At 38.2% G+C, this 26738-nt stretch overlaps 1 protein-coding gene across 5 annotated transcripts in view; it reads right to left on the bottom strand.

The window, feature by feature from the left end:
• MRE11 (MRE11 homolog, double strand break repair nuclease) overlaps nucleotides 1–26738 on the bottom strand; it is a 57373-nt gene that overhangs the window by 10713 nt on the left and 19922 nt on the right. For all 5 annotated transcript variants that reach the window (XM_084895382.1, XM_084895381.1, XM_084895383.1 and 2 more), the window contains exons 9-17: nucleotides 26340–26511; nucleotides 24140–24220; nucleotides 21538–21664; nucleotides 18596–18696; nucleotides 15039–15212; nucleotides 11186–11248; nucleotides 4966–5185; nucleotides 3891–3974; nucleotides 1287–1345 (exon numbers count right to left, since the gene is read on the bottom strand). In XM_084895382.1, the coding sequence (XP_084751508.1) occupies nucleotides 1287–1345; nucleotides 3891–3974; nucleotides 4966–5185; nucleotides 11186–11248; nucleotides 15039–15212; nucleotides 18596–18696; nucleotides 21538–21664; nucleotides 24140–24220; nucleotides 26340–26511 (1081 nt within the window). The remainder of the gene's footprint in view (nucleotides 1–1286; nucleotides 1346–3890; nucleotides 3975–4965; nucleotides 5186–11185; nucleotides 11249–15038; nucleotides 15213–18595; nucleotides 18697–21537; nucleotides 21665–24139; nucleotides 24221–26339; nucleotides 26512–26738) is intronic.

Raw genomic sequence — 26738 nt, 5'->3', positions numbered from 1 at the left:
CAGTGGGGGTGTGCAGGAGGCAGCTGGTCGATGTTTTTCTCTCATCGATGTTTCTGGCTCTCTATCCCTCTCCCTTCCTCTGTAAAAAAATCAATAATATATATTTTTTAAAAATATGGCTCAGTGGTTGGGCATCGACCCATGAACCCATCACTGGTTCAATTCCTAGTCAGGACACATGCCTGGGAGTTGCAGGCTCAACCCTTACTAGGGTGTATGCAGGTGGCAGCTAATCGATGTTTCTATTTCTCTATCCCTCTTCCTTCCTCTTTTTCTAAAATCAATAAAAACATATTTTTTTAAAAAGAATAAAATTTTAGAAAAAGCTGCTGAGGCAGTATGATATAGAGCAATGAGTCTCAATGGGCAGTGGTTTTTAACCCCCACTCACATCCCATAACACCTGGAAATGTCTGGAGACATTTCTGATTGTCAGAACTCAGTGGGTACTACTGGCATCTAGTGGGTAGAGGCTGAGATGTTGCTAAACATCCTACAGTGTGTCCCTCAAAACAAAGACTTATCTGGGTCCAAAATGTCAACAGTGCCCAGGCTGGGTAGCTCAGTTGGTTAGAGCATCGTCACCTGATCTGGGCAAATACAATAAGCAATCAATGAATGCACAAATAAGTGCAGCAACAAACTGATGTTTCTCTCCCTTTTTCTCTCTCTAAAAATCAATAATTTTTTTTTTTTTAAAACCTCAACAGTGCTGCTGCTGAGAAACCCTGATATAGAAGGAAGAGCACTGGCCTGGAGTGAAGACACCAGGGTTCTGCAAGTGATGTAACAAGAGTCAAGCCCACACTGAATTCTTGTTGGAATGCAAAGGAAGAGCAGAGGCCTATGTTATATCTAGAACTGAACACAGAGGTCCTTAGACTTCAACCTTTTAGTTGCTTGAATCCAGCTTTAGCCATTAAGGCACAAGTCAGAGTTATGAGAATATACGCAGCCAAAGGAAGCCTGCCATAAATAAGACCTCTGTCTGAACTGAGAATACTTCTAAATTAGTATTTAATGCATGGGTTCATTTGTTTCAACACTGTTATCCTTAAAAATATTACTAGATGCAGACATTTATGGATTTATGTGACCCATTATTTTTTTTTAAAAAAGAAACAAAACAAAAAAATCCTAGAAGCCCTGCCTAGATCATTGGTAAAGTTCTCTCCAGCTTTAATGTTCCACAGGTTTTCTTCTTTTATTTACTTTGTCAAAGAAGAGACAATTTGTAATTCAGAATACACACATTATTAAACACAACTGTATAACTTTTTTCTTACCTCTGAATAATTCTTAGTAGCAACATTTCGTGAGGGCTGCTGTCTTACAGATTTAAAGGCTGTAATGAAAAAGATGAAATATCCATTATGTTGTTCTTAAAATAACAGAAAAATTTGCACATTTCTTTAGCTGAAAATTTTCTAACTCCTATCTGCAAAAACTTGTGATGCCTAATTATAAAACCATTTAAATTTTCTTAAAATCTGAAGGGAGGTGCAATTATTTTAAAATAAATCAATGCCTCGTTGCCAGTTTCATATGATTTTTCGGCTCACTGAAATATAGCAAACAAGCCATGTTCATAAAGATACCTATGATAAAAATATTTTATAGATAAACTAGAGGCCCGATGCACGAAATCCATGCACTTGGGGAGAGGGGTCCCTCAGCCCAGCCTGTGCCCTCTTGCAGTCTGGGAGCGCTCAGGGGATGTCTGACTGATGGTGTGGGGCGGGCCTAAGCCGTCAGTTGGACATCCTTAGCGCTGCTGCAGAGGGGGGAGAGACTCTTGCCACCGCCGCTGCACTTACCAGCCATTAGCCCGGCTTCTGGCTGAGCAGCACTCCCCCTGTGCTGCCTCCTGCACATGCCAAGGGCAGGGAGTAAACCTACAACCCAGGTATGTGACCTTGACTGGGAATCAAATCCTTGACCCTTTGGTGCATGGGTCCATGCTCTAACCACTAAGCACACAGGCCAGGGCATCAAAATAGATTTAAAATCACCACCTTTGGGACAATACAAGTCAAATCTATTTGATCTTTCATGATAGGACTTAATTTATGTAAAGGCTTGGAATTTTTCCCAGATCTGATATTCCAAGTAATTTCTACCATTTAAAAAATATATGGTTTGTCTTCTGAGTGATTATTTATAGCTGGTATCCCTCTTAAAATACAGTTCCAAAGATGAGCACAGTATTTTTGGCATATTGCTTGTAATTCTGTGCACAGGGAGAACTCACTTGCTTTAGAGATGTACAACTCTTATTAATAATGCTTGAGAAGACACTATTACCAGTAGATTTGGATAGTTAGGTCAACCTGTAGAATTCTTACTGACCTAAGTCTTTTAGATTGAGATTTTGGCTAATGTCATATACCTCTCAGAGCTGTTTTATTTATTTCTGACCCCCTGTATATAAATGCATTTTATATTTACCCTTGCTAAATTTCATCTTGTGAGATTTAGTCCAACTCTTCATTCATCATAAATTAATCCTACCTAAAAAAGTTATCTATAATCAGAAGATAATATAAAAAAATACATATGGGAGAAAAAATTATCACCACCTCTAATATTTTGACATGTACTTTCATATGTCTTACTCACAACTTCAGCTGACCTCATAAACCAAACTACTTAAAATAGTTTATTAAATTTTTATATTGTTATTACTTAAAATAGGAAGTCCCATTTTTCTGAGGAAGTCCCATTAGTCTGAGGATGATTTTTAGAACACAGACAGGAAATGAATTCAAAGAAACCTAACCATAATTTCCCTTATATACAGCTCACATGACTCTATACTAACAGTAGAGACAAAAGCAGTATGAGGAAGGAAAGTAAACAATATATTAAGAAGCAGTTCCACCCTGGCCAAGTGGCTCAGTTAGTTAAGAGTGTCGTCCTATACACCAAAAACGTTGTGGGTTCAATTCTTGGTCAGGGCACATGCCTGGGTTTTGGGATTGATCCCCAGTCCAAGGGTATGTTGGAGGCAGCTAATTGATGTTTCTCTCACATCGATCTTTTTCTCTCTTTTCCTTCCTCTCTCTAAACATATTCTCAAGTGAGGATTTAGAAGAAAAAAGAAGTTCCTTCTCTCTGAACAGTGTAGATATACTGACTTTTTCTGTCTTAATAACCCTTCTATAAAATGAAAATAATCAAATTTGTCTAAAAGTAAACAATTGTAAAAATTGCTTTAAAAATTTTTTTTTGTTACTGTTTTTGTTTCTCTTCACCTGAATATATTTTTCCATTGAGTTTTAGAGAGAGTGGAAGGGAGGGAGGGGAAAGGGGGGAGCAGAAGAGGGGAAGAGAGAGAGAAAAACATTGATGTGAAAGAAAAACATCGATTGGTTGCCTTCCACACATGCCCTGACTGGAGCTGGGGATTGAACCTGCAACAGGTATGTGCTCTTGACCAGGAACTGAACCCAAGACCCTTCAGTCCATGGGCCAATGCTCCAATCACTGAGCCAAACTGTCAGGGCTATAATAATTACTTTTTCAAGTTCACCCTCTCCACAGACAATGGGGTGGTGAGGGCCAGGAGCCGGGCGGGCTGGAAGGGGGGGGGGGGGGGGGGGTGTGTGTGTCAATGGAGGAAAAAAGGGGATATATGTAATACTTTCAACAATAAAGAATTATTTTTTTTAAGAAAGAAAAATAAATAAAACAGCACACCCTCTCCAAGAGCTTCAATCAATGGTGAAGATCTTTTAATCAGCATAATTTATCCTGTGATTCTGATAGCCCTTCTGACTCCCCAGTGATGGCAACACAGAGGAATGAGATTTACTAAGGGGGTTTCCTAGGTCTTCCTCTGTTGAAACTTACAAATAACTGCTAAATAATCATTTGCCGTCTATACTCACCATCCAGAATAGTCATATTTCTAGATGTTGACATAGTGGCCTTTGAACTTCTGCTTCGAGTAGAAGTTTCCAGACGAGTGCCTGCTGTGAGAATAATGAGCAAATAAACATACGGTCACATCAGCAGCCAAGGTTTTTTGAAACAACACCAAAATAAAATCTTAATGAAATTACGTCAAAATATAACTTATGTTTAAAAAGACAAAGACATACATAAGAAGAAACATCTAGAATTTGATCAGTCAGTTTTCAGAGACTATACTTCCACCATATTTGGCTAATACTGTTCCAATTAAAATTTAAGATAAATTTCTCTAAATGTAAGGAAAATGATCAGAATTATCACTAGAACATTAAGATTTCTCTCTCTAGATATTTTTAACTAATGTACTATCAATTTTTCCTATGAAAAAATATGTAATAAAAATAGTTTTTAAATATTCCTAAGGATCAGGAGGTCACTGGATGACTATTTTCTATTGTTTGGACTATTCAGTGACATTAGTAAATACAACAGTAAACATAAGTCACATTAAACACAATGATGGCGATTAATGTTAGTAATTGCTTTAAGAAATCAAATTGTATTTGGGGTAGTTTTTTCCCAAACAAATTTTATGAAGCCACTTTATAAGAGGGTGGGCATCTTATGATGGTAACAAAAATAATAATTTTTATGATCTGGAATTTTCTTCCTGCTGCCACTGTCATTAGCTAGCCATTTGCTCAACACCTCATATTTGCCTCACTATTCCTTTATACGTGTAAAAGATAATGACATCAAATGTACCAAAAGGTGCTGTGTGAAAAAATACAGTGTTCTTTTAAAGAAAACACACACACACAAAAAAAACATGTTATTTAGAGCAATTAAAACCCTTTGTACAATACAGCCATTAAAATTTATTATTAAAATGTTCATGTCAGAACTACATTAAAGCTGAATTTATTCATTATCAAAATAAATTTTTAGAAGACTGTGTACCTCACTTATACCAAAGGAATACAGAACTGTATTTCCCACTCAAGGGCATAGTCTAAATGTGGGCAAAGACTCAGTGTCCTCAGTGCTTACCTCGTCCTCTCTGAGACCCTCCTCTTGACACTGAACTCTGTCCTCTTCCTCCTCTTCGGCCTCTTCCTCGGCCTCTTCCTTGGCTGGCTGCTGCTGTGCTGCCACCATCGGAGTCATCGGCCATCTGTTCTGTCAAATCTATACTCATGAGGTCATCCGCACTGAAGGCGGAAGCAGAGTCCTCTGCCTGAGATCTGAGGGCTCTGGCCCTACTCATGGCCTGAGAGAATAACAAGGAGAAGTTGCATATTAGTAGAAAGTGCATCATCCTAAAAGTCATTAGTCTGGCCACTCAGATGAACATTTAATATTAAAAAACTGCCTATGTTATTATTTTTCACTAGCCATGCTATAAGAGTGTAAAGCGAGAAAACCTCCTTCCCCCATCAGTCAGATTCATAACCTATAACTTGTCAGATCGATTTATAATACTACCTGCAAACTGAGACCTTTTAAAAGGTTTACCAAGAAAGATAAGATTTCACAGAATCTACACTGTCAGAACCGGGAGACATATTGCCAATGCCCTTAATTCAATTCCCACCATTTGTAAGAGACTGTCAACTTTTGAAATACCTTGTACAATGGGCTCAATAAATAAGAAAAAAAAATCACAAACAACAGCTGTTATTTTTGGATGATGAAATTTTAAGATGCTTTTGTTTTCTTTTTTATTCTTAAACCGGAGGCCTGGTGCACGAAATAAGTGCATGGGTAGGGTCCCTAACCCTGGCCAGCAATCAGGGCCAATTGGGGCCTTCAGGATGCCGGCCAGGACTCCCCTTCCCTGCCTGCCAGTTGGGGCCTTCTTTCATTCTGCGCAGCCCCCTGGTGGTCAGCGCATGTCATAGCGAGTGATAGAACTCCCGGTCTCTCAGTCAAACTCCTGGGGGGACACTTTGTATATTAGCCTTTTACATATATAGATATTACAACTATTCTACAATGTACTTTTTCTAAAATATTACTTTTGCAATCAGAAAAACATGAGCAATCCTATATAATAAAACTCTAATATGCAAATTTACTGAAAGGCAGAATGACTTGTTGCTATGACGCACACTGACCACTGGGGGCAGACTCTCCATGCAGGAGCTGCCCACTGGAGTCACTGCACTCCCACAGGGGGAGCACAGCTCAACCAGTAGCCAGCTCATGGCTGGCAAGTAATGTGGCAGTGGGGGGAGCCTCTCCCGCCTTCACCACAGGTGGGTACTAGGAGCAAGGGGTCCCAGACTGCGAGAGGGAGTAGGCCAGGCTGAGGGACCCCTCCAGTGCATGAAATTTCATGCCCAGGACCTCTAGTATCTCATAAATGTATAACAAGAATTAAATAAAATATAGCAATTGGAAACCTGGAAGAAGAATGAAAATCAAGAATATACCATAAACTTTAATTTGGTAAAAACACACACACACACACACACACACACACACACACACAAACCTGTCAGAAGACTGATAGCTGTCAGGGAAGGTGGATTTTGAGGTTGGATAAAAATGGTGAAAGGATTAATCAACAAAGAAAGGGAAGGAGGGAGGGAGGAAGGGAAGGAGGAGGGAAGGAAGGAAGGAAGGAAGGAAGGAAGGAAGGAAGGAGAAACTGTTTAGACAGACACATTTGAGATGTAACAAAATGTGCTGAAATGAATACAGATTTCCTTATTAAAAACAGAATAAAAGCAATGTTGCTTTGATCTCCTCCCTTAAGCCAAACAAAATTTAACAAGGAGAACAAAAATAAAACACCATACATTTTCACTAAAATAAAAAAAATAGTTCTAACCCCAAAATACAAAATTTATGAAGAGTTGATGGATATGGTGAACATGGGACCTGGCAAAGGAAGAAGGTTGGGAGAAGAGTGTTAGCAGTGCAGAGCTTTCCACCATTGATCTGTATGTATCAAGAGGCCGTAACAAGTTTCTTTTGCTTAGAATGATAAATTCTGGGTCTAAAAGAGGTGGTGATAAGGGCATAAACAGAATGTTAGGGAGCCAGCTAGAACTGTAAGAAATATTAATCACGTTCTGTTAACCGAGATTGTTTTATTCTGATTAAAGAAGGCACATTCTAACCTGGCTGGCAGCCACACTCCGGACCTGGGAGCTGACCTGGAGATGCAGCCCTTCCTGCCCTTTGGGAGCTGCCTATTATCGTGGAAAGATGAACACCTTTGCTGCAGAAACCAGAATAGCCAGCCCTTTGAAGACCCCAGGCTTTGCATATCACCAAGTCCTTTGAAGACCCCAGCCCTTTGCATGTCTGTAAGCTGCCCATTGCCCTTTTGCCTGCCTTCTTTTGAACTTCTACCAATATAAGCAGCCGGCTTACGGTGGGGTGCAGAGCATATCTGTGGATGACCTGCTGCTCTCCCGCGCTGCCAGCAGTCTTGGAATAAGCGCTCATATAGGATTCAACCCTGTCTCTGCTTAATTGGCTCCAGTAGTGACAGGCAGCACAGACCCGTTGTTTGTCCAGTTATAGTGGCTAGAGCATTTCCAAGCTCTCTGTGAGGCCATGAAATAAGGAGAGACAGAGCTAAAAAGAGGAGATGAGAACAAAGCAGGCAGGGTATAAATAGGAGTGAAGTGGGTGTTTGGAGGGGGAAGTAATACAGCCTCATAATGATGATCTTAGCTGCAGTGAAATACCAGTCAAATCATGACATGAAGGACTCAATATGATGTCATAACACAAAGTAAAAAACTTCAGGGAATACAACAAAAAATATTTTTAAGTAGTAGAAAAATATTTCAAATCATCTTTCTTATCCCAGATGAAGTACAGTCAATCCTCATTTTTGGATTCCATATTTGCAAATTCACCTACTTGCCAAAATGTATTTGTAATCCCAAAAACAACACTCCTGATACTTTCATGGTCATTCGTGGACATGTGCAAAGCAGTGAAAATTCTAAGTAGTCTGACACACAGGTACACAAATGAAGTCAAACCAAGTGACAATCAGCCCTTTTGTTTTAGCTCTTGTACTTTAAACAAGTGTCCTTTGTTAACATAAAAACGTTCAAAGCTGTAAAGAATTTTTGTGAGTTTATTTGAGCCAAACTGTCGACAACTGCTGGGAAGTAGAATCTCAACAGACTGGGATAATGCTCCAGGGAATGAAAGTTTTTCACCTTGTTTTATACATTACAATGAAAAGAGGAGATGTAAGTGGGTTATATAAAACCCACTGGTGATAGATTGGGAAGGCAGGAGAGAGCAAAGTGGGGAAACCTCTGGGATTGGATAAAAGTAAAATGATAGACACATTCTTCTTTTACTAAGTGGGTGCAGGATAGTTAACAGTCAACAATTAACAAGGTAACAATAAAAACGAAGGAATTTATGGTCTCTGTCTTGCTACCCAGGAACATTTGGCTATGCCCCAAGGGGTCCGGATAAAGGTAAGTTACAAGTTATCCAGACATTTCATAGGTATGTTATCTTAGATGCAAAAAGATAATAGGCTCAGTTAAGGTCTAGATTAGGGGTGTCGAACTCAATCAGAGAAGGGGCCAAAATCTAAAATTCAGCCTAAATCGCGGGCCGAATGGTTTACTGAACAGTCATAAACTGACAATGTCATAAACTGACAGCGGAGTGCAGTGATGACAGCACGGTGCGGGCCACATTGCAAGGCCTGGCAGGCTGGATTTGGCCCGAGGGCCTTGTGTTTGACACATGTGGTCTAGATTGACCTTGTCAATGAAGGTACCAGCTTAGGACATAGCTTCCCACCATAACTGCTTTTAAAGGTTTAATTGCAGACCATCCTTGTGGTTAGTTTAGGTCTTACAGTTTGCAAGACTGCCACGCATGTTAGGTTAGCATGTGGTCCCTTTCGTCCTGAAATGTAGGGCTCCTGGCATGAGTTCCACGTTAACAAATCAAGAATGTAACAGAAACACATATGAAAAGGTTATATATTGTTCAGCTGATGAAAATGTTTAACGGCTAGCAGAAACCTAATCCTATATTTTCCCTCGAAGCAACTGTTCAGTGTTCACTAATTTCGTGACTTTTCAAAACATAACTACCACAAATAATAAGAATCAGATGTCATTTTAAAAAGTAGATTTAAAAGAAAAAAAGGGGACCCAATTTCATACTTAATAAGCTAGATCTAACTGATATGTGCTAAACTATATACTCTGAAAATAACATACTTTTCAAGACCCCATAAACTGTTTTAAGTAATATATAATGGGGTGCTAAAAAATATCAAAGTCTAAAGAGTAATAACCATGCAATAAAATTAGAAATTAATAATAGCAAAAGAAAACCACTAACTCCAAACCTGAAAAACAAAACTAAAATTCTATAATATCTAGAAATTAATGGCAATAAAAATACTGCATATCAGAACAAATAAAAACAGTGAATTAAATTATTAAATTAAAGCAAAAAAAATGAGAATGGAGGAAACAAAGATCCAAGGAAAATTAAAAGAATCATGATAAAATATTATGCTCAATTCTAAGTAATTTAGAAAATAAATGACCTAAACTGAGTAAAAAAAAGACATTCTCAATAATTAATTACCAAAGAAAACTTTGAGAAAATCACTAAAAGAACTATACTCCTGAAAGAACAATAACTAGAAAACTTCAAAGGTAAATTCTACAAAATCTTCAAAGAACAGAACACTGCTATTTAAATAGTCCCAGAGGATAAAGGAAGTTTCCAATTTCTTTTTATAAAGCCAGGAGAACTTGGCATTAAAAACTGATATAAGATTACATGAAAAAAAGAAAATTACAATATCTTACTTCTGAATATTAAGGCAAACAAAGAGAATCAAAGGAAAGACCAGTACACCCATTACCAGGAGGTTCACAAAGTGGTACTGAGGATGGGTCAATAACAGGTTATGTATTACAATTCACCACATTAACAGAACACAGTAGGGGATCTCCCCCACCACCTGCTTATCTCCACAGATGCAATAAAGTCATTTAATTCATCACCCACTCTGGATTTAAACAAAGAAGAAAAAAACCTCCTTAGGAATGGAGGATACTTTTTTACATGACAAAAACCTTAAAAATGCTACATATACACAGGATGCACACATGAGTACTCTTACAATTCAATTAGAGAAAGAATAATGCCCTAACAATCCTTCTCCGCCCTGCCCCCGCCAAAAAAAAAAATTCTAGGCAAAGAACATGACTTGATATTACCACTTGAAAGAGGATATCAACCCTGCCTCAAAGTCAGATAGAAAGTAAGAAATCAGAGGCCAAATAAACTATGGACTGTGGGTCAGACTAAGAATAGTTTTTATATTTTTAAAGGACTATAAAAAAAATAAAAATGAGAAGAGTATGTGACAGAGACCATATATGACTTGCAAAGCCTAAAATATTCACTGTCTGGTTTTTTAATTAAATGTGAACATATAGAGAGAAACCAAGATGGCAGCATAGGTAAAGACCTGAACTGCTACCTTGCACAACAACTTCAAAACTACAACTAAAAGACAAAACGGACACCATCCAGAACCACAGAAAGGCTGGCTGAGTGGAAATTCTACAACTAGAAGGAAAGAGAAAAGCATACTGAGACTCAGAGGAGCTGCGGAAGTAAAGGCAGAGATAGAGAGGTGTGCATGGAGAGGTCTGGCAACTGAGTATGCGGGTCTTTTTCAAGCGGGAGGGAGATAAAAGCTCCCGACTTCTCTGAACTCCAGTTCCTGGTGAGACTCTGGAAACCCAGACTCATACAGGAAGAAAGTGGACTGTCTGGCAAAAGGTGGAACTCAAGGGCGGCTTTCTCTAAGAGGTACTTGCAGTGATTACCAAGGGACACTGAGGCCCAGGGGCCTCTTAGCCCCCTGGGCCTCAGTAGGGTAGTCAATGACAGGAAGCCATTGTGGTTTGCTCTGACCTGAGACTCTGCCCCACCCCAGCTGTGCTCAGAGGCTTTTGCATATGAATGACCTGGCCCTTGGCAATCTAAACTTCCCTAACAAACTGTAGTTGAGTCAATGAGACCCAGAACATCCAAAAGAAGCCCCAAGGCGCCAAAGGAGCTGGCATTGCTTCACAGCTGGGCCTCATCTGGGCACTTCAAAAACCCAAACAAAGAAAAGGAATCTGCATATCTCTCCATAGCTCCTGCTGGGTAGCCTCAGGCAGAGGCTAAATTAGCACCTCCTTGGTAATTTAAAAAACTGACATGTAAACATAGGGATTCAGAGTAGAAAACTTACCTCTCGGACTTCATCATCTTCTTCTTTAGTATTTTTCTGTCTGCTTTCTCTAAAACGACGTACCTGGGTTATAACAGAGTCAATAATAAAAATGTTGCTTATTCCTGTTATGTGAATTGTAAAATACGGGTTACAAGTGATTAACAACAGATTCAACACAATCTGGAAATTTAAGTATAGTCTTCTCTCACAAAACATTGATTAAAGAAATCATATTTTCCCAGTGACTTACATTAAAACTTCAGAAATGTACTCTAAAAAATATTATTGGCCCTAATCAAACTTTTATTACCTGCTGCCAAAATGTTCCATGTCTCTGAAAAAAACTGCCAAACTGCAGAGGAAAAACTTCTAATATCCTACCGGTGTTATACATTAGCAAGATTTAAAAATCTCACTTTTAAGAGGTTTCAGTTATTTATTACATTGCTCAAATCATTCTTGAACATCTAGCTACAGACATTCAGGAGCCTTTCTGAAGTAGTGGGCCCCTGAAGATCCATTTCATCAATAGTCAACCACTGAATGCTTGCTGACCTTGGTCCTAGTACCATGAAGAATACCAGAGATTCCTTTTATATTGGTTCAAAAGGGTCTCATAATAGTTATGTAGATAGAGAGAAGCTCTATTCATTTAATAATGTACTCAGCTCATATTTACTAAGCACCTACTCTGCACAAGTGCATAGAAGAAACTGAGAATATAATACTGAACAAAATAGTAAAAAATTCTGCCCTCCTGGAGCTTACAATCTGATGTGTGTGTGTGTGTGTGTGTGTGTGTGTGAGAGAGAGAGAGAGAGAGAGAGAGAGAGAGAGAGAGAGAGAGAGAAAGGGAGTGTAAGGGTAGTCAATATACAAAATAACAAGTTATACTGTATTTTAGAAGGAATATAGGATCCAGTTAATTTAAAGCTAGACTGGGAGAGCTCTATTTTTATTTCTGAGGAGCCTTTGGCAATTCTAAGACCAGTTTTGTTCAAACTAAATAACCAGTTAGATACCATTATTTGATTCTGTGACCAGAGGGGGATAAAACACCCCTTTGGAAATTCTACACAGATTTTGGTTTTCAATCCAGGACACACTATATGCAAATAGGATCCTTAATGAGTCCCTATATTCTTTTTCTTCCTCTACTCTACCCTTTGCTTTAAAAAAAAAAGTTCTTAATGATTTTTAGAGAGAGAAGAGGGGAAAGGGATAGAGAGACAGAAACATGATGAGAAAGAAACTTCATCTATCCACTGCCTCCTGCATACTCCCCACTGGGGATCAAACCTGAACCTGGGCATGTGTCCTGACCAGGAATCAAACTGGTGACCTATTGGTTTCTAGGTGCTCAATCACCAGCCTTTAAATAAAACATTGAGTATGCTCAATGGAGTCTTGTGAGTCTTTTCAAATATCGGAACCTGTGAAATCTCTGCAAAACGTGGTAAGTACTCAGAGAAAAATAAAAATAAAGAGGGACAGGGTGAAATCCGAATAGGATGACCAGGAAAGGCCTCATCAGGAAGGTAATGTATGAGCAGAGATGTTAAAAGGCAGGGAATGGATCTTGCAAATAACTGGAGAAAGTCACTCCATTCAAAAAAATCTATGCAAAGACATTGGCGCAGAAGCATGACTGGTATTTTTAAGAAATAGCAAGAAGGTTGCTATAGCTGGAACAGATAAAAAGATAAAGAAGTAACAGAACACCAGACTGCATAAGGCCTTTTACAAGAAACTGGAAAAAGTTTTTTAAAGGTAGGAATGACTTCATCCGAAATATGTTAGGATTATCCAGAGCTGAATTAAGGACAGAACAGGGGGTGGAGACAGGGCAAGGGTAGAAATTAAGGAGACTAGTTTGGAGGCTACTGGAATAATTTAGCTGAAAAATGGCAATGCCTTGGCCCACTGGCAGCGATGAATGTAGGTAGTCGTCACATTCTGTATATATTCTCAAGGTAGAAAAAAGGATTTACAGACAGGAGACAGGTCCAGAAAGACTTCAAGGATTTTGGTCTGAGCAAATGAAAGAATGGTGCTTCTCTTAGAACACTACAGAGAGAGTAGTGGCTGAGAATTAGCAATTATGAGGGGAATGTTAAAAGTTTGAGATGTCACCCTAGCTGGTTTGCTCAGTGGATAGAGCATCAGTCTTCGGAGCTAAGGGTCTTGGGCTCAATTACTGTCAAGGGCACTTACCTCGGTTGCAGGCTCCTCCTAGATCTCCCAGGTCGGGGCTCAGGCAGGAGGCAACCCATTGATGTGTTTCTCTCACATCGCTATTTCTAACTTTCCCTGTCTCTTCTACTCTCTAAAAATCAATGGAAAAATATCCTCGAGTGAGGATTAGAAAAAAAAGTTTGGGATGTCTATTAAGCATTCCAGTGGAAATAACTAGTAGGCTGTTGCTTAGAGTTAAGAGGAAAGATTTTGGCTAGACTTTGAAAGTCACCACTGAACAAACAGATGGTATTGAAAGCCAGGAAGCTGGAGATTACAAAAAAGAATGTGTAGATAGCAAAGAGTCCAAGGACTGAGTTCTAGGGATTCCAACTTAAAAGGTTGGAGACCAGAGGAATCAACAACACAGATTAAGAATACAAAGACAAGGAGGAAGAAAGAAAACCAGAGGAGTATGGAGTCCTTAAAAAAGGTTTAGGAAGAGGTCAAGTGAAATTTAAGGTGGAGAATTGCTAAGGGACTTGGCAACAGAGATCACCATTGAACATGACAAGAGCAGTTCCAGTGGAATAATGAAGTTTAAGATGGGTTTAAGAGGAAAAGAAGGGAAAATAATCAGGGCAGAAAATACAGAAAAATCCTTGAAGCAATTTTGCTGTAAAGAGGAACCAAAAAATATAGTAAAGGGAAACAGGATCCAGATTTGTTTGTTGAAAGAAATAACGGCAGATAACACTAAAATGAGTTACTCCATACACCAATCTCTACCTCACTATTATCTTAGAAAAATTCTCCAGAGCTGAGTGAAAGGGCCAAACACTATCAAACTGTGTCTCAGGGCAACTGTTCAAACTTCGTTCTCTCATCAGCAGCACACTAAATATTTTTCTCAAATTGTTGCCACTTTGACCAATACAGTCAACCCTTGGACATGCAGTTTGAACTGTACAGGTCCACGGATATTAGGATTTGATACTGATGTATACACACTGGAGTACTACATGGCCATAAGGATGAAATAGCGTCATTTACAACAACATGGATGGACCTTGTGAACATTATGTGAAGTGAAATAAGTCAGACAGAAAAAGCTAAGAACTATATGATTTCACTCATATGTAGAATATAAAATTGAAACTTACGAACACAAACAACAGTGTGGTGATTGCCTGGGGAGGAGAAGGGTCCTAATAAGAGTGACAGAGGAAGATTTGATTTTGGGTGGTGGGCACATTGTCCTATATACAGATTTTGTAAATTAGTAACCCACACATGAAACCTATATGCCCATGATGACTAACGTCATCCCAATAAAATTTAATTAAAAAAAAAACAAAAAACTGCCGAAACCGGTTTGGCTCAGTGGTAGAGCGTCGGTCTATGGAACGGTTCAATTCCGGTCAAGGGCATATACATTGGTTGCGGGCACATCCCCGGTAGGGGGTGTGCAAGAGGCAGCTGGTCGATGTTTCTCTCTCATCAACGTTTCTAACTCTCTCTCCCTCTCCCTTCCTCTCTGTAAAAAACCAATAAAATATATTTTTTAAAAATTTTATAAAAAAAAACACTAAACAAATTAGAGTAAATAATGAATTGTTTACTAGAAGGAAACTCAAAAGCTACTCTTAAGGAGAGACTATCTAAATAGACTTATCCCCCCAAATTAGTTACTCACCTCTTCATCAATTTTATCTTCTAGGGCATCAATATGACGTTCTTTAAGAAATCGCTGTGTTTTTTCTAACTGGTATTTCACTAATTCCTCTATGGCATCTTTCTCTTCCTTGTCCACAAATTCTTGTACTGCTTCGCCCATCCCCCTTTCTGTTAGAAGTGAGAGCTGCACATTCTGCAGGAGAGATACAAATCACTGGATGGATGCAGAAAATAGTATCCATCCCTTACAAAATAATTCTAAATGAGAAAGAAAAATGCAAGAATAATGTTTCCAGGGAAAAAGACAAGTTATCTAGTTATTGAAGGGAAAACAAAACAATGGACAGCAATTAAGCCAACTAATAAATATTAGGAGTCAGGAAAAGCAAAGTGAAAACAAGGCAGGTGAACATGCAGAGGCTGGACTGGCTGGAATACGGAGACCAGAAGGGGCAGCTAATGATTAAGTTATTATGTTAACCAGTGTGCTAACCCTAAAGATGTCCATTTCCTAATCTCTGGAACCTGTGAATATGTAACATGGCAAAGGAGAACTAAGGTTACAGATGGAGCTAAGGTTGCTAAGTCAGTTATTATGGATTTCCTTAAAAGTGGAAGAGGAAGTCGGAGAAAGATGTAAGAGAGAAAGATGTCGGAGAAAATGGCCAGAGAGATACAACATTGCTGGCTGCAAAGATGGAAGCAGCTGCCCAGGAGCCACAAAATATGGGCACCTCTAGAAGCTGAAAAAGATAAGAAAATGGATTCTACCCTGGAGCCTCCAGAAGGAACACAGCCCTGCTGATATCTCAATTTGAGTCCAGTGAGACCAGTGTCAGACTTCTGACCTACAGAATTGTAAGAGAATTAACATGTGCTGTTTTATTTATTTAAAAATATATTTTATTGATTTGTTTTTACAGAGAGGAAGGGAGAAGGATAGAGATTAGAAACATCAATGAGAGGCCGAAACAGGTTTGGCTCAATGGATAGAGTGTCGGCTTGGGGACTGAAAGGTCCCAGGTTCGATTCCAGTCAAGGGCATGTACCTTGGTTGCGGGCATATCCCCAGTAGGGGGTGTGCAAGAGGCAGCTGATCGATGACTCTCTCTCATCGATGTTTCTAGCTCTCTATCTCTTCCCTTCCTCTCTGTACAAAATCAATAAAATATATTAAAAAAAAGAAAAAAAGAAACATCAATGAGAGAGAAACATTCATCAGCTGCCTCCTTACACACCCCCTACTGGGGATGTGCCTACAACCAAGGTACATGCCCTTGACTGGAATTGAACCTGGGACCCTTTATCCACTGAGCCAAACTGGTCAGAGCAACCTGTGCTGTTTTAAACCACTAGGTTTGTGATTCAGCAGCAAAAGGAAACTAATACAACTGGAGGATCTTAAAGTGGCATATACTTATGGCTTAAAAACTGCTTTGGCAGCTCTCTTTATAAAACACGCCCACACCTTTCTCCATGCCTCCCCCAGGCATGCTTTCCTTGCCTCGCTCTTTCCTAAACTCCAAGAACCCTTTTTTTGCCTCTATACTTGTTTTCTGAACCCATTTCTTCTACTGTTCACTTCTACCTCTGTGCTTTCTAAATAAACTTTCTCTTATAATTTCAGTCTTGTCTCTGAATTCTTTCTTAGCCAGAACTCTAAGTAAAAAAAAAAAAAAAAGGAGCTTCACAATGTGGTAGCTATGTTAATAATGTGAGTCCTATATTAATAATGTGATGTAATTAGCAATTTACAATAGCTAAGATCTGGAAACAGCCCAGTACCCATCAGTAGTTGAGTGGATAAAAAAAGCTGTGGTACATTTACACAATGAAATACTATACAGCTATAAAAAAAAAAAAAAAAAAAAGGCTCTTTTACCCTTTGAGAGAGCATGGAGAGACCTAGAGAGTATTATGATAAATGAAATAAGCCAGTGAGAGAAAGACAAGTATCACATGATCTTATTCATATGTGGAATCTAATGAACAAAATAAACTGATGAACAAAACAGACCCAGAGACAGAGAAGAATGGAACAGATTGAATGGTGAATCTAAGAGGGAAGGCAGGGGTGGGTAAGTGGGTGGGGAAAGATTAACCAAAGAACTTATATGCACATATGCATAACCCATAGACACAGAAAACAGTGTGGTGAAGGCGGGGGAGGGGAGGGCCATGGAGTAGGTGAGGCATAGAGGGGATTAATGGGGAGCAAAAGGGGACATCTATAATACATTCAATAATAAAGATAAATTTAATAATAATAATGTAATTCTGAAATTATATCCAGGTGCAAGAAAAGTAAATCGTGGATTCAGACTTATGCAGTAGCAATAAAAAGTAAGAGGATAGCCGAAACCAGTTTGGCTCAGTGGATAGAGCGTTGGTCTGTGGACTGAAAGGTCCCAGGTTCGATTCCGGTCAGGGGCATGTACATTGGTTGCGGGCACATCTCCGGTAGGGGGTGTGCAAGAGGCAGCTGGTGTTTCTCTCTCATCGACGTTTCTATCTCTCTATCTCTCTCCCTTCCTCTCTGTAAAAAATCAATAAAAATAAAAAATAAATAAATAAATAAATAAGAGGATAACAAGATCAACAATAGCTACAATCCTATCTAATAAAAGAGTAATATGCAGATTGACCATCATTCCAACACACAAGATGGCTGCCCCCATGTGGTCAAAGATCCTGCCCCCATGTGGACACAAGATGGCCACCACAAGATGGCCAGCAAGGGAGGGCAATTGGGAGGGACCAGGCCTACAAGGGAGTACAGTTGAGGGTGATCAAGCCTTCAGGGGAGGGTAGTTAGGGGTGACCAGGCTGGCAGAGGAGGGAAGTTAGGGGCAAATAAGCTGGCAGGGGAGCAGTTAGACATCAATCAGGCTGGCGGGGGAGTGGTTAGGAGGTGATCAGGCTGGCAGGCAGAAACAGTTAGGGGAAATCAGGAAGGCAGGCAAGCAGTTGGGAGCCAGCAGTCCTGGATTGTGAGGGATGTCCGACTGCCCATTTAGGCCCGATCCTGGGCAGTTGAACATCCCTCGAGGGATCCCAGATTGGAGAGGGTGCATGCTGGACTGAGAGACACCCCCCTACACATAAGTGCACAAATTTCATGCACCGGGCCTCTAGTAACAATAATAATATTATTAACCTGTTAACCAGGGAGTTCCCTTTTTAATTACGCAACGTACAATGGGCGCATACTCTTTCATTTGAGACAAGTATGGATGACTAATACCTTTGTTGTTCGGAAATAAATGTCCCACCCGTTTCAGGGCGCAACATATATTTCAAGGACGTATTCATATGTCCTACCCGTACCCGATATTGTTTACGTTTGACGTATTTATACGTCCCGCTCGGTTAACAGGTTAATAACATTAACTAAGCATATAATTTCTTTTGGTGGATAGTAGCTATAAATGCATGCAATTAATTGCCATCATACTTACTTCTTGAAAACATTTTGAAGATTCCTTTTATTTCAACTATCCATTATACAAATCCTAAGTAAAAATCTATTATTGTAAGAGCCATTATTCGAATTGCGAACTGAAATTAAGGAATTACCTTCTCTGCAGTTTGAAAATACTGTTTTACAAGGTCTTCTACCCTTAGAGTTGTTCCTTCGGAAGGTTTTGTAATGAACTTCCCAAAGTTGATCTCTTCTCCTAGAAGAAAGAAGTTCTTGAAAAAGGAGCAGCTTCTGTTATTACACACAGCACTCAAACTCACTCTGGGTGCTGTCAGTAGAGATGTGGCCAAATGTTATCAACTTTTGGCTTGCTCAATGTGGTAACTTCTAAGTAAAAAAAATAAACCCATGGCATTTTTGCTAATAGCCACAGTCTGTATTTGTTTTCTGAATCTTTAAGTGGTGTATTTCTTGCAATTCTCACGTGGAGGTCCCCAGACCTCTGGGGGTCCCCAAACCATTTCAGGGGTCGCTCAAGATAAAAACTACCTCAATAATAATACTAAGATGTTATTTATTTTTTCCATTATAGTGACATCTGCACTGATAATACTGAAGCAGTTGTGGGTAAGTAACACTGCCAGGGCCTTGGGATGAGTCAAGGCCCTGGCAGTCACTACCACATGCAGTTCAAAACAAAACAGAAAAAGCCGAGTTCACTTTAAAATGTCTTTTGATGAAACTAAAAATTATTAATTTAGTTAAATCTCAGCTCTGAAGTACCTATCTTTTTAATATTCTGTGAGATAAATAAGATGTATGTTTAAAGCACTTCTGCATTCCTAAGCAGGTTGCTGCCTCAGAAAACAGTAGGTGAGGGATAGAAGAGCACTGGGTAGAAGTCAGGAAGCGTGGGGCCCAGTAGTATCTGCTCTGCTGCTGATCTTTGTCAGGAAAACAAACAGTAATTATATAGCAAGTGCTGGACCTGGAATTGAAAACGCAATGATAAAGAGATAGGATCCTGCCCATGAGAACAAATGATTATGATACAGGGTGATAAGTGCTACAACAGAGGTAAGAACAGAGAATATGACTCACAGAGAAGAAACAAATTAATTCTTCTTAAAGAAGGTTCAGCATAATGTGCGCTATCCAATGCAGCTATCATTTGAATCAAGCCTTGCCGAATGAGTAAGGCTCACTTAGCACAAAGAAAATCTATTTTAGGCAGAGGAAAAAGTATATGCAACAGCCTAGAGAATAAAGAGGCACAAAGCTCAGTGTGCCTCTTGCTAAGTGGTAAAGAAAAATGAACAAAAATCTCTTTTGAATTTCAAGATAGTAGAATTAATATACATAAACATGATTACTACATTTTACTATACCAGGCACTATGTTAAAATCATTCGCACACAGTATATCTACTAAGCCTTGTAACAATCATAAGAGGTAGGCACAATTACTATGCTGATTCTCTAGACATCAGACAGGTAAAGTAATGTAACACCTGTATTCAAGTAGTAGAGTTAGTCAAAATAACAAAAATACTTTCAATAAAACATTCAAAGAGGTCCTTGTTTCTATTGAGCAGTTTATGGTTAAATAAAAAAGAAATAAATTAGAACAAAACTGACTATAAGTAAAACTCAAGTAACTAGTTTTATATTCTGTTCTTACAAATGCTACACCTATAAAATTTCAATTAATAAGGATGAACAATTAAAGTAAAGCATTATCAATAAGTAATTAAAATCCACAACACGAAAATATAATTATTTGATACAGCTCTCCCCAAAAAACAACAAAAACAGTATTTTATGAGCTCCATTTAAATATCTACAAAACTATTTCAGATTAAATTAACAGCATACAAATTTTTATCACAATTTGACCATGAATACAGAAGGCCATTAAATCCAAGTTAGGAAGAACCTAGGTAGCTTACTTGTAAACATGGGCAGTATTTTTCTATGAAAATTTTGACTCAATAGCTCTAAGGAAAACAGCCTCTCCATTTAACATGATAATATTTATTATGAAGAAACACTTGAATAATTTGGGGCTTAGGTGTGCTGACTCAACACACAGTTGAAAAAACTGTGTAACTTTTAACTTCGCAAAAACTTTACTAATAGCCTACTACTATAGACTGGAAATCTTACTGATAATATAAACAGCCAATTAATACATATTTTGTATATTATGTATATTATATACTGTATTCTTATAATAAAGCAAACTAGAGAAAATACAATATTAAGAAAATCATAAGAAAAAGAAAGCACATGTACAATATTGTATATATTCACTGAAAAAATCCACATATGAATGAAACTATGGAGTTCAAACTTGTGTTGTCCAAGGGTCAACTATTTTAGTCTGATGACCTGTTTTGATAAATGCTAAATTAAGGACAATTAGTTTTTACAAAATGTTTAATGGGAACTAATTACCTGGTCATCAGAAACATTGAACTATGGGCCACTTCCTATTTTAAAAGACTGGTGTCTTCCTAAATCACTGTATACCCTTAAAGCTGAAATACTTAATAATGCAAACTTTGAGAATATATTCTCTGAATGTGAATAATGTACAATAAATAGCAAATATTTATTTTGAGCAATAAATCTGGAATGTCTGTATATGTTGGTAGTCAGCAGCACTGTTTGAAAAAAACTGTATCTGTAGAAAAAGCCTTCCATTTTTTTTTTTTATATCCACATAAGTTTAAAAATTATTGCTATTGTCCAGCCAGTATGGCTCAACAGCTGAGCACTGTCCCATACATCCAAGAGGTCACTGGTTCAATTCTTGGTCCAGGCACATGCCAGAATGGTAGACTCAATCCCCAGTAGGGAGCATGCAGGAGGCAGCTGATAGATGTTTCTCATAGGTATTTCTATCTCTCTCTCTCCCCTTTTCTTGCTCCTTCTGTCTAAAAATCAAAGAAAGCATAGTTTTAAAATATTGCTATCTAATTTTTAGAAGAAATTTAATTATTCAATTGTCAATTTATTATCTGTCTTTTATTAAAGACTGATTTAAAATAAACCCTGTAAGAACATTTTTTAATTTGTAAAAATAACTAGCATACCTTTGTTTTCCTTTTGTTCTCTACGCCTGAAAAAATGGATGACATCTTTTGGATTTGCTATTCGATCCACAAATTTCTGGCTAAAGCGAAGAACATTGAAAGGTTCAAAACCTCCACTATAGTCCACCTGGAAATACAGAATAAGTCATTTCAGTATTTAGGTTTATGCTCAATAGTTTTAAGTTAATAAATTAATGTTCTACATTTCATTTTAAAGATCCTGATAGTGCTGTACCATTTATTCAACTGCAAAAATAAAGCTTCTAAAGTTTATAAGCTTAGCTCTAGCTGGTTGGGCTCAGCAGATAGAGTGTCAACCTACGGACTGAAAGATCCCAGGTTTGATTCGATAAAGGGCACATGCCTAGGTTGCAGGCTTGATCCCCAATGGGGGACGTGCAGGAGGCAGCCGATCAATGATTCTCTCTCATCATGATGTTTCTATCTCTTTCTCTCTCTCTTCCTCTCTGAAATCAATAAAAGATATATTTAAAAAAAATAAAAAATAAATAAAAGAAAAAAATAAAGTTTATAAGTTTATGCAAAACACTATTCAATGGAATTGAGATATAGCAAAATTCTCACAATGTTGGAATAATTACATCTCCCCATGAAAACACTAGTAGTGCCCTGACTGGATGACTCATTCGGTTGGAATGTCATTCCATACACCAAAAGATTGCAGGTTCGATGCCCAGTTAGGGTGTGTATGGGAAACAACCAATCAAAGTTTCCCTCTCACATTGGTGTCTGTCTGTCTGTCTGTCTGTCTGTCTCTATCTTTCTCTCACTCCAAAATCAATAAAAACATATTATCAAGTGAGGATAATAAAAAAAGAGAAAACATCAGTAGCCTTAGGCACCAGAAGTACCATCTGAAAAGGAGGTGGAATTTTAAACAAAATTTTAAACTTCCAAAACAGAAAGAAAATTCTCCACATGCATTAGTTAACGGGTCTCTCCTCTTATGTATATCCTCTCACTTTGGCAAGAAAAAATGCTGGGAAAATCCATGTAGAAAAAGAATCAAATCCATGAGCTTTGAGAAAGATTACCCTTCAAAACACAGGATCTACTTAAAGCTAACAATCAACCTCAAGGCTGTGTCTTTTTTTAAAAAGTATATAACGGTACAAAGACCTTTACAAAGAAAAATACTACATTCTTTCTAAGAGATAAGCAGTTGACAAAGTGGGGGTCAGGAGTGCTGACTCTCCACACAGTCAAAAATTCACATATAACTTTCTACTCCCCCCAAATTATAGCCTACTGTTGTCCAGAAGTCTTAGCGATAACATGAACAGTTGGCTAACCCATATTTTGTATGTTTTGTGCGCATTATATTCTTACAATAAAGCTAGAGAAAAGAAAATGTTATTAAGAAAATCATAAGGAAGAGAAAATAGATTTACAGCATTTCTCAAAAAACCGACATATAAGTTCAAGGGTCAACTGTAATCATTTTCCTCAACTAGCTGTGCTCAATGTAATGCACTGGAATCAGCATTATACCGCATCACCAGCCTCTCCACACTGCTCCCTAACCACTTAGACTCTTCATCACACTCAGCACAAAACGGCTTTTGTCCATTTACTTGCTATCTGTTTACTGTGTCTCACAGCTCCACCTCCCATAAGCTCACAAGTTCAACAGCTCCTCTGTGTTACCACCGCTGTGTTCCCACCCTGTAGGACAGAATGTATAATAAATATTGATCCACTGAGTCAATGAATTAATGAGGGGTCTCTGGTTAATACAGTGTACTTTTGGAATATTACTCACACGAACTATTTGTTCTCTTATTTCACAAATGAATTAGTAATTTGCTGTGCTTAGGGAAAAGAATGCCAATTTTCTATTTCAGTTTGTTGGCTCTAATGGTTTCAGGCAGACATAGATGAGAAACATTGGACCTTCTGCCCTGATAAAGAGAACAATGTAGATCTCCCACAGCAACTATGTTTGTGGTGCCCAAACCATCTCCACAGCTGCCACATTATAAAACATGTGAAATGTTCAAGCTATTAGATTTCCTCAGATTCTTCAGACATTTTAACCATTATACTCTGGCCTAGCTTTATTTGTGATTTGCTGCTCCTAGGAGTCACAAAGCTTGTTCAATACACAAACTTCATTGAGTGTTCACAATGTACTAGACATTAGACTGAGGATCAGGGCTACAGCCATGAATAAAACACAGTCATCAAAAAATTCACAAGCTGCCTGGGAAGACAAACATGTAAATAAATAACTGCAAGCAGAATGAAATGATGCTGTAAAAAGTATGTACAGAGTAAACTGAGGACACAAAGGAAGGGAGGTCAAGAAAGGATTCTACGAAGATGGGAAGCTTAAGTGAGTGTTGGAGGAAGTATTATGGAAGGAGAGAAGCACATTCCATGCACCTGGGCAAAGGTGCGAAGAGTGAAATAAACTCTGCAATACTATCTTCTGAAAAGTCAATAAAGTTCAATTTACCTGAAATAGAAGCTCCTCAAAAATAAAATAAAATAAAATAAAATAAAATAAAATAAAATAAAATAAAATAAAATAAAATAAAATAAAATAAAATAAAATAAAGTAAAATAAAATAGGACTTACTCGCAGTCGTATAAGAGGCTTATCTGGCTGTCCAGCATTTCCCAGGCGCTCCCGTTCAGCATTTTCAAGCATTTCTTCAATCTCAAAATAAAAATATTATCATGACGTGAGAGTAGGATACTACTGGCATCCAGTGGGTAGAGGTCAGACAAGATATTGTTAAAATCCTACAATGCACCCTGGCTGGTGTAGCTAAGTTGGTTGAGCATCGTCCCATGTACCAAAAGGTTGCCAGTTTGACTCCAGGTCAGGGCACAGGCCCAACTTTCTGGCTCGATCCTCTGTAGAGAACATGGCAGCCTAATAGATGTTTCTCTCTCTCCTTCCTCTCTTTCTAAAAATCAACAACAACAACAACAACAACAACAACAAAAAAAAAATATATATATATATATATTTTAAATCCTACAATGCAGAGCAACTCCCACAACAAAACATTACCCAATCTAAAATGTCAGTTGTGCCACCCTAGCTGGTTTGGCTCAGATTCGATTCTGGTCAGAGTCACATGCTCGGGTTGTAGGCTCGAACCTCAGTAGGGGGCGTGCAGGAAGCAGCTGATTAATGATTCTATCTCAACACTGATGTTTCTCTCTCCCTCCCCCTTCCTCTCTGAAATTAGTAAAAATGTATTTTTTTAAAATAATAATTTTTAAAAAATTGTCAGTTATGCCAAAGTAGAGAGACCCTGGGTTCCCTGACTCAGGCCTGACCAATTTATTCATTTTCCATCTTCCTGGCTTCAGAGATCACATTTAGGAACAAGCACATGACCTCAGTCCAATACTAGGGGTTTATCTAAATCTAGTGGGGGAAATGATTCAGGTATGTCTGTGGGCCACCATGTGAAAACACCTTCCTTACAGTAAAATTTAAGACAGAAACTATCAGAATGGGTGGCACGGGGCTGGAAACAGAGATAGAGAAACCCATAATCTTTTTTTTTTTTTTTAAATATATTTTTATTGATTTTTTACAGAGAGGAAGGGAGAGAGATAGAGAGCTAGGAACATCGATGAGAGAGAAACACCGACCAGCTGCCTCTTGCACACCCTTTACCGGGGATGTGCCCGCAACCAACGTACATGCCCTTGACCAGAATCGAACCTGGGACCTTTCAGTCCGCAGGCCGACGATCTATCCACTGAGCCAAACCGGTTTCGGCGAGACCCATAATCTTATTTTGAGTTTCTGGATCTAATCATCTTAAAACCAGCATACTCTTAACCTTTTAGTTATGAGTGTTACATGTTGCTGCTAACGCTTCAACACGGGGCAGATTACTTTATCTAAGGTTCAGCTCCCTCTCTAAAAAAATGTGGATGGACAATCTATCCACAGCATCATTGAGTGGATTAAATGTAAAATGTTGTCAATGGCCCAGAATATATAAGCAGGCAATGAATATCAGTGATAATTATTATTTTCATTATTACTACCTCATATGATTTTTTTTATGAGAATAAAATACAAAGCAGAGGAGTTAGCACAGAATAAGAATGAAGTTTCAGCAATGAATATTAAGCTGTTAACTTACATATTATTAAGTGCATTGACCAACTTCAGTAGTGGCTCTAGAATTTGTGCAAAGGTTTAGGGGAGGCAAATGCATGAAAGGGGAGGTGTGAGGTAAATAGCAAACACATTTTAAGACTTTATTTGTGGTAGCTTTTAGGGTGAAAGGGATGCCTAATGCAGATTATTAGAGAGGTTAAGGTTCTCCTCATCTATCATAATTTTCTCCCATTCCCAATCAAAGCCACTGCCTGCTTTCATAAATAAAATAAATGATCTAATCAGGGTAAAAAGAGAGAAATGATTATGTATATGTTTTTGAGAAGGAGGAAAGGAATTGGGAGGGGGCTTAATGAAAATTTCTACTGTATATAACATTCCTCCATCTGGAAGACTTGAAAGATTTTTGGTACAATTAAACTCATTTATTGAACAAAGATGGCTCCTTACAGGCTCCATGAGACTGTGATAAAAACAGGGTAGGGCAAAAGTATGTTTACAGCTGTTAGTACATGAAACAGTTTATTCTTGTATTATTTATTAGTTATTTTTTCCATACAAACAACTGTAAACCTGCTTTTATCCTATCCTGTATAATGGCTTAACCTCTATTGAATTATTTAATTCAATGTAAATAATCTCTCACTTAAAATAGATCTCATTGACCTTTACCTAGAAGAATTACCTTCTCCAAACAGAAGCTTTGTATGGCTTGGGTTACTTTAGGATTATCTGGATTAAAAATGTCTGGATGATCAGCCAGAACAACATCCTCCATAAAAAACTGCCGGACTGTGCAAAGAGGGATTTTCTGCATATTCATCTTCTTTCCTTTAATCCGAAGCAAGCCGATGTGTCTGAAATGAGGAGGAAAGGAAAGGCTCGTCAGGTTGTAAATTTCCCCAGGAAAATGTGCGCACCAAAACTACATTTCTAAGTTTTTACAAAACAATTCTTTACAAAATCATGCCTTTAAAAATATTTTTAGCAATCTGATATTATATCACAGAAAAAATGTTAAATATTCTTCTTCCTCAGAATAAAATCCACTCTTCCATCATTTTTCTGCCTGAACAAATATACA

The sequence above is a fragment of the Pipistrellus hanaki genome (assembly GCF_964339955.1).
Source record: "Pipistrellus hanaki genome assembly, chromosome: 9".
Taxonomy (NCBI): Eukaryota; Metazoa; Chordata; class Mammalia; order Chiroptera; family Vespertilionidae; genus Pipistrellus; species Pipistrellus hanaki.
This window is presented reverse-complemented; position numbering and strand designations above follow the sequence as displayed.